General features: G+C 56.6%; 1 protein-coding gene across 3 annotated transcripts in view; it reads right to left on the bottom strand.

Annotated features, from left to right (window-relative positions):
- DHX30 (DExH-box helicase 30) overlaps positions 1-12,515 on the bottom strand; it is a 30,915-nt gene that overhangs the window by 2,024 nt on the left and 16,376 nt on the right. For all 3 annotated transcript variants that reach the window (XM_014890424.2, XM_014890425.2, XM_014890423.2), the window contains 15 exons: positions 10,897-11,252; positions 10,122-10,248; positions 9,029-9,178; positions 8,400-8,552; positions 6,822-7,643; positions 5,642-5,720; positions 5,058-5,162; positions 3,908-4,083; positions 2,497-2,703; positions 2,113-2,194; positions 1,443-1,636; positions 1,207-1,366; positions 834-991; positions 283-386; positions 71-210 (listed from right to left, as the gene is read on the bottom strand). In XM_014890424.2, coding sequence (XP_014745910.1) covers positions 71-210; positions 283-386; positions 834-991; positions 1,207-1,366; positions 1,443-1,636; positions 2,113-2,194; positions 2,497-2,703; positions 3,908-4,083; positions 5,058-5,162; positions 5,642-5,720; positions 6,822-7,643; positions 8,400-8,552; positions 9,029-9,178; positions 10,122-10,248; positions 10,897-11,252 — 3,013 coding nt within the window. The remainder of the gene's footprint in view (positions 1-70; positions 211-282; positions 387-833; positions 992-1,206; positions 1,367-1,442; positions 1,637-2,112; positions 2,195-2,496; positions 2,704-3,907; positions 4,084-5,057; positions 5,163-5,641; positions 5,721-6,821; positions 7,644-8,399; positions 8,553-9,028; positions 9,179-10,121; positions 10,249-10,896; positions 11,253-12,515) is intronic.

The raw sequence follows: 12,515 nt of genomic DNA, 5'->3' as shown, positions 1-12,515 counted from the left end.
CACAGCAAGGCGTGCCCAGCCCAGAGCCCTGGGAAGCAGGAGTGTGGCAGGGAGCAGCTGGAGCACTCACCTCGCACGTGGATGTCGGTGTCAGTCATGAGCAGCACGGCCAGCGGGTGCACCTGCGACGAGTCACGCACGAAGACGCCGCCGTTGGACTTGACGGCCATGAAGTAGGTGAGCCAGCGGCTGTAGAGCTTGGAGGCCTCCCTGCAGGAGCAGCCCTGTCAGCCCAGCCCAGGCACAGGCAGTGCCCTGGGGGACGCCCTCCCCATCACCCACCTGTTGATGGTGGACTTGTGCAGCAGCACGGTGCCGGCCTTGGTCCGGTACGCGTAACTGTTGGGCTTGAACTTGCCCTGGCGCGTCACCTTGCCTTGTCTCACCTGCCAGGGGAGGGGACTGTCACACACCTGCACCAGCAGCAGCCTGACAGCCACAGCCACCCCTCTGACAAGGGCAGGGGATGATGTCCCTCCACTCCCAGGAGCGCCAAGACTTAGTGGAGCGCTCCAGGGGTGACCACACCTGGCAGTCACCCAGTGCCACCACAGACAACAGGAGGAGGAAGATGCCACCTCAGGCAGCAGAGAGAAGAAAAATGCCACTTCAATGGCTCCCAAACCAAATGATGAGAACCTAAGCATGGACCCACACAAGCTGGGGTGGCCACTCCTCATGAGTGAGGATCAGGGACAGCACTGAAGCCCAGGGCAGGACGCCTGGCTTGGACACTCACTCCCAAGAGAGCAGAAGCTTCTCTGGCACCTCAGCACTTCCCAGTGCCGCCTGCTGTGACAGCCATCCCCGGAGAGCAATGGCAGTGCCAGTACCTGGATGAGGTTGGGGTAGAGCCCAGCCATGAGGACGCCCTTGACCAGTTCCTCCTCCTCGCTGTACTGGTTACACACGGACGAGGGCATGGTACAGTCGGATGGGGACGACACCAGGAAGGCTTCGTAGAGGTTCTCAGAGAACTGCTTGACAAGGCCTGGAGGGAGGAGACAGCCCCAGCGATGAGATTCACCCTCTCCTTCCCCCATGGAATGAGTCACCTCGGCAGGGTGGGCTGGGACAGGAGACCTGTCCTGGACCAAAGCAGTCCCGCGGTGGAAGGCCCAGCCCAGCCCTGCCCATTTGTGCCCGTGTCCCTCGGTGTGCGGCACTGCCCGGGGCCAGGGAGGGCCAGGATGGCTCGGAACTCACCGTTGATGAAGCGCAGGCTGGGCCCATACAGGTAGTAGTCCTGCAGGTAGTTGTCCCTGGCCCGGCTGTCCCTGCGCCGCAGCACCTCCTCCCAGCCCGCCACGGCCCGCACGAAGGCCAGGTGGTCACTGCCGCTCTCCCGGCTCAGCACGGCCTTGGCCTGGCACAGGGACACAGCTGAGCCAAGGGCAGCCCCCAGCCCTGCTGCCCAGCCGTGCCCCAGCCCCGCTGCTCACCTTGTCCACCTCGGCACGGTTCTGCAGGCTGCTGCTGAAGGGGTCCCGCGTCAGGCACGACACGATCACCAGCAGCGGGTGCAGGCAGCGGTAGATGGAGGCCAGCACGATGGCCTTGGCCAGCCGAGGGTCCGTGGAGATCTGGGCCAGCCGTTTGCCCAGGGTGGTCAGGGCTTCCCGCTGGTCCAGCACCCCTGCAGGAGAGCCACCCACGTGGCACATCCATCAGCTTCCAGCACAGCAGCCAGAACAGGGGATTTGGGAACTGCCAGGGCTGGGAAGGTTTGGGGTGACCTCCAGAAGAGGCACATGGACAGGGGCCTGCAATAAGCCCCAGAACCCTCCAGGTCTAACTGAGCTTAGGACAAAGAAACTGCTGTGACAGCCACAGGACCATCAACAAGGCCCAGCCCTGAACTCCAGATCACCACTTCCCTTCTTTCTGTTGCCTCCCCTTTATCTTTTTAACCTTGGAAAATCATCCCAAATTTTTAAGCAAAGCCGTGTGGGAAATAAAACAGCACAGGGCAAGTGGTTTGGGAAAATCACTGTCAGCTGCTATCTCCATCCAGGGACAATCCTGCCCAGTCTGCCCCACAGCAGCCTGTGCCAAGTCCCACTTCCCATGCAGAGGCAGCAAACGTGTTTCCAGGACACAGAAGTAACTCACCAATCTCCTGCAGCAAGATCACGGCTTCATCCACAGCTTTGATGTCTGGGCTGTCCAGAGCCTTGGAGAGAAATTCAACTGCCTGCAGCACAGCAGGAGAAGAGGAAAGGGAGAAAGTGAGCCTGTTTGCCATGCAGGTGTGAGAGCCCTCGGGAACCCAGCCTGCAGCACAATTCCCTCCCTGTTTGCCTCCAGGGATACGAGCTCAGCCCTCTCCATCCCTTCAAGCTTCCAGACACACTCTGCAATCTCAGGGATCTCCACATTTCCCGCTCTGAACTTCCCTGGACAGCATCATGTTTAGCAAAGCAAGAACCCAGGCAATCAATGGATTCTTCCTGCTCATCCCTGGGGCCGAGGAACCCTGCTCAGTGCCGTGCTCACCGTTTTCTCTGGCATGTGGATCTTGGCCTGCACCACCAGGTTCTCCAGGGGCGTGCGCAGGATCTCGGGTACCTGGTACGTGGGCATCTTGTCCAGGCGGCTGCGCGGGAACAGGTGATAGGCAAAGCCCGACTGGCAGCGCCCGGCGCGCCCGCGCCGCTGCACCACGTTCGACTTGGACACCCACACGGTCTCCAGGCACGACACCTGCACGACACAGCAGGGTGAGAGCTCCCACAGCTCTGGGCTGTCCAAACTGTGGCATCCCAGACTGGGATCCTGTCCAAACCACGGAATCCCAGACTGGTTCGGGCTGGAAGAGACCTTAAAGCCCATCTCGTTCCACAGCAGGGACACCTCCCACTGTCCCAGGCTGCTCCAAGCCCTGTCCAGCCTGGCCTTGAACACTTCCAAGGATCCAGGGACAGCCACAGCTTCTCTGGAAAATCCATTCCAGCCCCTCCCCACCCTCACAGCCAAGAATTCCTTCCCAATATCCCATCCATCCCTGCCCTCTGGCAGTGGGAAGCCATTCCCTCTCATCCTGTCATTCCGGGCCCGTATCCAAAGTCCCTCCCTTTGCCATCTTTCCACCCAGCCAAGAGAACTCAGACTCTCCCTACTGAGGAATGGTCCCAAAGGGCCAGGGAAGCCTTTCCCACTCTGCTGGCTCTGTCCAGCAGCATCTCCAGGGCTGCGTGGATGGGACCCAGATGCCACCTGCTGGACACCTGTGCCAGGCCCCATCCCAGGGCTCCCATCCCAGCCCTGCCTCGGGGTCTGAACTGGGATAAAACCGGGCAAATACCAAACAGTTGGGTTTAGATCAGAAGTGCTCCAAGGTGTGAATGGCCACGTAGCCCTGGGAGATGATGCTCTGGAACAGGGGCAGAGGGATGCTGCCAGGATTCCTTCTCCCAGCAGCAGCAGCAGCACAGTTGCCCTCACTTTGTTGCAAAGGTGTACAAACAAGAGCCTTCCTAGGCTCAGGGCCCAGCACTGCCTGTGGGCAGTAGATCCCTCTCAGAAAGCTGAGGAACAGGGATTGGGCCAGGAGAGCTGGAAACAAGAGCAGGATCTAACAGGTCAGGGCTGCCTTGAGAGGGCCAGCAAGAGGTTTTTGATGAAATCATAGAAAAAGGCTGAAAGCAAACAGAAAACCTACCAGTGTTCTATGGTGAAACGGAGCTGGGAAGGGAGAAGGATTTGCCATACAGTTGTTTGAAAAAACTCAGAATTTGATGGGGAGCCTGAGTCAAACACTCCCCAAACAACTCAAGGCCTGTACCCCAGGGGCCGAATGGGAAGCAGCTCCATCATGCCATTAACAGCACCTCCAATGTTCTGTGAGCACAGCCCCTGCTCCATTTGGAGTGTCCCAAATGAGTCAGGGACAGTAGGGCAGCAGTACCTTGGTCTTGAGGTCGTAGCGCTCCTCCTTGTGCGTGCCACTGTCCACCACGTGCACGATGTCGTTGATGGTGATGGAGGTCTCTGCAATGTTGGTGGCCAGCACGATCTTCCTGACACCTGGTGGAGGCCTCTGGAAGATGTTCTGCTGGTCCATCATGGGGATGTTGGAGTGCACTGCGAAAAAAATCAAACCAGAATCAGACCTGCCCAGCTGAGCTTCTCCCTGTACTGTCACCTCCTGGTTCTGGAAACAGGGGGCAGAAATGGGGACACCAGTGGCCACAGCCAGCAGCTTCCTGCCAGCCAGACCCCAGCAAAAATATTCCACAAGTCATTTGGGAAGGCCTCAATTCAGTTGCTTCAACCTGTGGCTCAGCAACAGCAGGAGCTCTGCTCACCTGCTGTCCCAGAGCCTGGTGGCACCCAGGAGTATCCCTGGCAGAAATGGCACTCCCTCCCACAGTCCAGCTCTGCAGCTGCCCCTCCTCAACAGTCCCTTGGGACAGGGGAATGGGAATTGTCACTGCCACAGGGCCCACTCTGTCACGAGTGGCTCTCAGTGGCTGTCCTGTATCCCAGCTTTGCCCTGCCACAGCTCAGCACCACACAGGAATTCCTGGCAGAGGAGAGCAGGCATTTTCCACCAAACCACACCTGCACTTATTAACAGCCCAGCTGCTCACAGCTCTGCCCCTGCCTGGCCTGGTTTGACACCGAATAGACAGAGCTGCTAAAAAACAAACAAAAAAATGCCAAAACCCTTAAGAGCTTTGCAGAGCAAAAACTGGCTTTTGTTGTGAATTTCCTCCTGGGGCAAGAAATGTTAAATTCACTGATCAAAGCTGAGCTCCAGAGTCCACCTGCATCCCACGGAACAGGTCCTGAGATCTCTTCAGTGCAAAACTGAGCTGCCTTCCCTTGCCTAATTCCAAAGTGCTGGAGGCAAATGGGAAGCCACTCTTTGATCACACACAGGAGTTACTCAGCCTCTGCTAAGAGGAGTTACTCACACTTACCACACACCATTACACAGCTGGGACATCAAAGCTCACCAGCTCTGTACCAGAGCAAAGCTGAAGGGGCACATCAAGCCAATTGTCCCAGATTCTCCAGAATGCTGGAAAAAGGGGCTGGCCCTGCCCTCTCACCTGGCAAGACGAGGTAGCGGCTGTTCTGTGAGCCCAGCATCTCCAGCAGCCGCTGCTGCACCCCTTTGATCTCCTGCCAGCCAGGGAGGAAGCACAGGATCCCACCTGGAACACACCAGGAGTTCAGAACACACAGCCTCGAAATGCAAGTGCTTTTCCCCAGCTGCAGACACACGTTTGCAGGGCAGAAAGCAACCAGGCTACCTGGACTGGGACAGTGAACACCCACGAGCTTTGAAACTCTTAAATGACCTGGAAGTCACCTGCCTTCTTCCCAAACACTTCACCTTCCAGGCAAGGGATGGGGCTCCAGTACAAAAGGTAACTGTGCAGCACAAGGCTGCCAGTGCTGGAGCACAGACAAGTCCTGGAACAGCTGCCCAGGACACTGAGGAGTCCAACCCTGCCTTAGCTAAAGACTCAGAATTTGCTCGTGCCACATGGCTGGAGACCACTTGGATGAGCAGAATTCAAGAAGCCCTTGCACGAGTGTCTCAGCACCGTGGGGTCTCTACCAGGGCTCTGGAGGGGTCCCTTTCTCTCCCCCCAGCAGAAGGAAGAGCTCAGGGCGAGGCAGGACCCACCTGGCTCCCCGTGGGCGTCGATCTGCAGCACGAGGTCGGTGATCAGGTCAAGGTCAAGGACGCACTCATCGTCGGATTGCTGGGTGGAACAGGACAGGCAGGTCAGGGGCTGCCAGCACAGCACAGGGCACTCCAAAGCACCTTCTGCACACAGCACTTGGACAGCCTGCCCAGGACTGGAGCCAGGAGCCTGCTCTGGGCTCCATCTGGAACCTGCTCTGGTCACAACTGCTGCCAGCTTCCCTGCTGTGCAGAGAGAATGCAAATCCCTTCCCATTGTCCACATCTGTGCACCTCTGCTGAACAGCACCTCACAAGGAACAGAATTCCCATGAGATTTCTGTGGACAAAACTGCCACAGGCACCTGAGAGTTCAAATCCATCAGGCTCCAAGCAGCAGCTTCTGTAGCTCTCAGGTGTTTGGAACAGACCATTAAAGCTCAGATAAAATCCCTGCCACAAGAGAAACAGGAAGAATGCCCTGGAGGCCATGGGAAACCCCAAGTGAGTCTGCTGATGATCCAGGACTGGGAGAAGTGGCTGATACTCCAGACACTTGCTCAACCACAGGGAGGGATCTCTCCAGGCTGGAAAACTGGGCTGAGAGACTCCAGATCAGCTGGTTGGACCAGGACACGTCTGGAGATGCTGGCCAACCTCTGTGACTGTGTGACTCCATGACCCACCACTGGTGTAGGATCACCCAGAGCACAGCACACGTCTGGAGGGCATTTTCCAGAGGGTTGGACCAGCTGCAGAAAGCAGCAATCAGAGAATTCAGTCATGCAGGACGGTGAGCACTGAGGTGACAGTGCTGGAAGCCACAACCATCGCAGTCGTGCGCCAGGCTTGCCCAGGGTGTGCAAACATTCTACTCTGTGCCTGTGTACACACAGCAATGAGCTCTCAGCCTACTCAAGCATCCAACTTCTCTTTCAGAGACAGACAAAAGCAACTCGACCCCAATGCCAGGTCATCTTTATGCATAATTTCATCAAAATACTCTGGGGTTCTACTAAGCTGACTTCACCTCACGAGGACTGGGCATGGAATTAAAGCTCAGCAAAGTGTCAACCACAGGGAAGCAGGAGCAGTCCCAGGCCCCAGCTGTCCCCCTGCTGCCAGGCCAGAAGGCAGTGCCCCATGCAAGGGGGACAGCTCCCCCCGGTTGCACACCCACCTTGATCTCGTAGTGCCGGTGCCGGTGCCGGCCCAGCTTGGCCAGGATCTCCTCCAGGTAGTATTCCTTCACCGGGTACATGAAACCCGGCACCTTGACCACGGGACAATCCCCAAAGTAGTGGGAGAAGCGCTGGTTGTCCCCCGTGGCGCTCATGAGCACCAGGCGCAGGTCAGGGTTCAGCTTCTGGATGCCTTTGAGCAGGATGAGCAGGAAATCCGTGTTCACGTCCCGCTCGTGCACCTCGTCCACCACGACGTGGCTGACGCCCTCCAGGCTGGGGTTGCCCTGCAGCTTCCTGAGCAGGATGCCCACGGTGCAGAAGAGCAGGGCCCCTCCCCGGGCAGGGGGCTTGCTCTCCAGCCGCACCTGGTAGCCCACGTTCTTCCTCATGTTGGGCCCCAGCTCCTGGGCCACGCGCTGGGCCACCGAGATGGCGCTGATGCGGCGGGGCTGGGTGATGACCACGTTGCAGCGAGCGCCGCGCCCCTCCAGGATGTAATGTTCCAGCAGCAGCTGCGGGATGCGCGTGGTCTTCCCGCAGCCCGTGTCTCCTGCTATCACCACCACGGGGTTCTGCTCGATGGCCGACAGGATGGTGTCCTTGTGAGGGTCCACTGGCAGCGGGTGGCTCTCCTGCCACGAGGCTCCTCTCCTTTTCCACAGGGCCAGCAGGTTCTGGCTAAGGCGCACTTCCTCTGCTTCCAGCATGGGGATGTAGGTTTTCCCCGTGATGGCATCGCTGATGGCACCGGATTCCTTGGTCAGGTTCATCATGTCATCAGCAATGCGGGGCCTGGACTCCCTGATGTCCACGGGGTACTGGGACAGGGGGAGGAAGTTGGCAAGGACAGCAAGGTTAGTAGGGCTGCTGAGAAGGACAGAAAGGAACAAGTGCCTGGAACAGACCCAGCCTGTCTGGCTCGGCCGAGGTCTCCTCAGATCTTAGGTAACTCAGTCACGTTCTGAACTGGGGTTATTTAAAGTGAGAATTAATTTGGATAGCCCCCCCATGTGCTCCTTGCTGCATTCCCTATTTTAGGAGGGGTATTAGTGCTGCAGCCTGAACCGACAGGCACAGACCAGTAACTTCAGCTCTCCAATGCAACAGCCCCTCAAAGACAACTTTTGGAAACTATCAAGTTACACCACCACCCAGACACATAACTTATGCAAAACACAAGCTCTTGGCTAAGCCAGAAATATTCTGTCTTGGCAAAAGAAAAAACAGAAGTCCCACATCCCACAGGAAGAACTACAAGGAGCAACAGGTCAGGAACTGTCTAGAACACAAATCAAAGCATTGGCCCAGATGTTCACGGGATTAAGAGTTGCTGAACTTTTAATCAATCACAACTTCTGGATTCAACCTTAAGGATCCCAGAGTCTTCCAAAAGGAAAGGCCACTGCCCAGAAAGGGTCGCCCTTACCCCAAGGGCAGCAGAGACTGATCAGGTTTTGTGGCAACAATCAAACCATGAATTCCCTCAAGTTTTGAACAGGAAGCTTTCAAACACGTCCAGTTCCTGGAGTGAAATGGGATCAGGCAAAGGGGATGCTCAGGGGGCTGAGCCTTACGTGGTTCAGGTAGTTCTCAATCTTGCGCAGGGTGGCCTCGGGGACTTTGATGTGGCAGGGCTTCCTCTGGTTCTCACCCAGCTCCCGCAGGGAAGTCATGTTGTACATGGCATGGCTCAGGGGGTTGTTGTTCTTGTCCACCAGGCCAAGGCTCTGCAGGGAACAGCAAACACCATCACCAAGTCTGAGGCTGCTCACACCAAGGCCTGGGACACAGAGCACTTGGATCCCATGTTTGGATAGGCCAACTCCTTACCATCCCAAATCCATCAATTCCTGCTTTTCTTGCCACAGCAGTACCAGACATGAGCCCACTCCAACTCTGGAGAACCAGACCCACCAGAACCAACGACTTGCCCTGACACTACACTTGCAAGGTCTCACAGAAACCCACCAGAGGAGCAGCAGCCATGACTGCAAAACCCTCTTGTAGAGTCCCTTGCTGTGGCTCTGGCACGCTGTGAATCTCAAGGTTTGGAAATTTATGTTTATTAAGCATTAGCTCATTTCACAAGTCAAAGATGAGGAAGTTTCCAGCATGCCCTGTCAGCTCAAACCCATCGAGGGAGGCAGAAGGAGCCAGTGGGCACAGGCTCATCTCCAGGGATGCAGGAGCCAGGGGCACTCACCTTCAGCTTCTGACAGGCCAGAGCTGCTGCCTTGTTCTCGGCCTCCACCTTGCGCCGGCCCTTGGCAGCGAAGGTCATGGGGCAGGGCCAGCGCAGTGTCAGCTTGCAGATCTTGGTCTTGGTGCCCACGGTGCGGAACTGCATGTACTCCTGCAGGGAACGACAGCACCACGCTCCATGGGACAGCCTGGGCCCGGAGGGAGCACCCAGCCCCTGCCCTGGCCCTGCACGGCCACCCCAACAGCCCCACCCTGTGCCTGAGAGCGCTGTCCAAATGCTCCCTGAGCTCTGGCAGCCGTGCCCATTCCCTGGGGAGCCTGGGCAGTGCCCAGCACCCTCTGGGCAAGAGCCTTTCCCTGATTTCCAGCCTGACCCTCCCCTAGGTCCTGTTCCTGTCACAGGTAGCAGAGATTGGAGATGTCCCTCCTGCTGAGCTCTGTCCTGCTCCAGCTGAACCAACCCAGTGACCTCAGCCACTCCTCCCTGGACCTTCCAGCATGGCTTTTTTTGCTGCATTTAGATTTCGTTGGATATTTTTAAAGGGAGCACTAGAAGAAGGTTACTGCACTGAACTCCACCCCCCAGCTCACACGGTGCTGTCTAAGCCAAAGTGAGAGCAGACAGGTGTGGGGAACATCCCGAGAGCCTCAGGGTGGAGCTCAGCTCCTTTCTGCTGAGCACACGAGCTCCGGGAGGTGGGTGACACATCCCAGGAAGGAGGATCACTGGATACAGGCAAGAATTGAGCTGTGGAAAGATTCTATCAGCACAGAAATTACACATTGCTCCCAGCAACACAAACTTGTGCTTATTGAAGATATATGGGGGAAGGAAACCTTAGAAAATACCTCCTTCATTCACATAGCAGCTCCTCCACTGCACTGGCCTCAGGAGCAACATTCCTCATGGTTCTATTAAGACATTCCCTCAGATCTCACCACAAAGCCTTCTCTTTGCTGTTCACACTGATTTCTCTAGGCCTAGTTTTAGCTTCCCTCCTCTCCCCAGTTCTGCTGCCCAAAGAAAGCACCCAAAGTGATTCCAGTTGGAGCCTCCGAGCTTCCTCCCTGGCAGGGGTCAGACAGCACTTTACCTTGACTGTGGAGGAAGAGGTTGCAATCTGAATCACTTGGGCCAGGAGGTTTTTGGGAAGTGGGAACTGCGTCAGGGCACGGATGGCGGTGTTGTCATCTGTCATTTCAATGGAGCTCCCTCCTCGGCTGCAGGGGACACGAGGAGAGTTGGATGTACAAATGCCCACTTGTGCTCACACCTACCTCACTCCAGGAGTGCTACTGAGCTCTCAAACTACTCAGTTGATGCCCAGGTAATTCTGGGCATGGGCAGAGTCCAGCTGACCCTTGCTACTAAAATCTGTCAGACACAACCACCCAGCCCAGCAAAGCCATCTCCTACAGAGGGATCAAACCTTTACACCAAGGCTACAAACCAGATGGCATCGACAGATCAAAACAGATTTAATTAATAAATAACTCCGAATTTAAAAACCACATCACAGAAATGACCATCACCACCAACATCTCCTACAGATCTTGCTCCTGCTGCCTACTAAAAACCCAATATTTGTGCTCATAAAGTCAAGCAGGCAGCTATGGGGATGGAAGGGAGCAGATGTAACAGTGCCCTCCATACCAGGGTGGTCAAAACCTGGTGTAAGCACCACTGCTGGGGATGGGAATGTCTTTAGGCACAGAAGAATCAGGCAGGTAACAAGAGTGGCAGCAGCCTCTCCAGAGGGCAGAGCTGCAGGGGAGAAGTCTATGCATTCCCAGGATGGCAGCCAGGCACAAGGCCAGCCTGCCCCACTATTCCTTTGGCCCTGGCCCAGCATTCCCAGCCACACCTACCTGGCATCCCTGCCCGGGGTCCGGGCGTCCTGGTGTGCCATGGGCAGGTAATCCGAGACATCGATCGCCTCCTCCTCCAGCTCTCCCTCCTCCAGCTCCCCCTCCTCCAGCTCCCCTTCCTCCAGCTCCTCCCTCCTCATGGCTTTGGGCATCCTGCCCTGCTCCATGGGCTGGATGGCATCGTCGGGCTCCATGCGGCGCCAGCAGGTGGACAGGTCGGCGAGGGAGGGGCCCGACTTGGAGCGCCACTTGCCCTCGGGGCACCAGCGCTCGTCGGGACAGCCCAGCTGATCGGCCAGCAGCCGGTACTTGGCAGCATCGAAGAGCTCGTTCCGGGGACCCAGCAAACCCCAGCCCTGTGGGAGAGACACGAGGCAGCTCTGGGATCCCTCCTGCTCCTCTGGGATCCCACACCCTGCACCTCTGGGATCCCTCACCCTGCCCCTCTGGGATCCCCTGAAGCTCTGGGAACCCACACCCTGCACCTCTGGGATCCCTCACTCTGCTCCTCTGGGATCCCTCACCCTGCCCCTCTGGGATCCCCTGAAGCTCTGGGAACCCACACCCTGCACCTCTGGGATCCCTCACTCTGCTCCTCTGGGATCCCTCACCCTGCTCCTCTGGGATCCCTCACCCTGCTCCTCTGGGATCCCTCCTGCTCCTCTGGGATCCCTCCTGCTCCTCTGGGATCCCTCACCCTGCTCCTCTGGGATCCCCTGAAGCTCTGGGAACCCACACCCTGCTCCTCTGGGATCCCTCACCCTGCTCCTCTGGGATCCCCTGAAGCTCTGGGAACCCACACCCTGCACCTCTGGGATCCCTCCTGCACCTCTGGGATCCCACAGCCTGCTGGGGATGGCAGGACAGGAGCAGTCCCCTCTCTCCCCACACAGAAAGTGAGGAAAGGCACCTTCAGGAGCTCTGAACTTTGTGTCCCCATGGGAATGTGGTCCCTGCCCTCCCTTCCCAGGGTATGGCTCTCAGCCCCACACAGCTCCATTCAACGTGTAGGCCAGGATTTATTGGGGTTGTACAAACTCTTGGCTATATTTAGAACCCTCAGAGCAGGAAATGCATCTTTTTGGGAAGGCTAGCCTGAACTATCATAATCTGGGATAACAGAAGGTGAGAATTCAGGGAATGGTTCATGTCTTTCCATTTCCCAGGAACAGTTCTTTGTACAAGCAGCAGGAAAACGTCCCTAACCCATCAGGTTCTGAAGCAAGCCTGCAGTAATTAAAAACTCTCCTACCATCACCATTGAGGACTGAACCTTGCAGGAAGCTCCAGACATATCCAGAGTGCAGCACACACCATTTTGAAATTACCAGACTGCTGCAACAACTTGTAGCTTTAATTTTAATAAATTAGAAGGCCATTTAATGGCCTTAATGGCCCTGTATTAGAAAAAGCTGTATTATTTTGTGCTGTGGGAGTGCCTAAGACACAAAAGTACACCTGGCTCACTGCTCTACTCAAAGCCTCTGTACTCACTCTCTGCACTAATTAGACACTATTAATTTTCTTCAACTGATGACTTTTTAAGGCAGCATTTGTAGCTCTCTCTATCACACAAGGCCTCCCATCACAGGGGTCTTCTGCCAGGTTCCAGTTTAGCT

Source organism: Sturnus vulgaris, chromosome 1 (assembly GCF_052056855.1).
Source record: "Sturnus vulgaris isolate bStuVul1 chromosome 1, bStuVul1.hap1, whole genome shotgun sequence".
Lineage (NCBI taxonomy): Eukaryota > Metazoa > Chordata > Aves > Passeriformes > Sturnidae > Sturnus > Sturnus vulgaris.
This window is presented reverse-complemented; position numbering and strand designations above follow the sequence as displayed.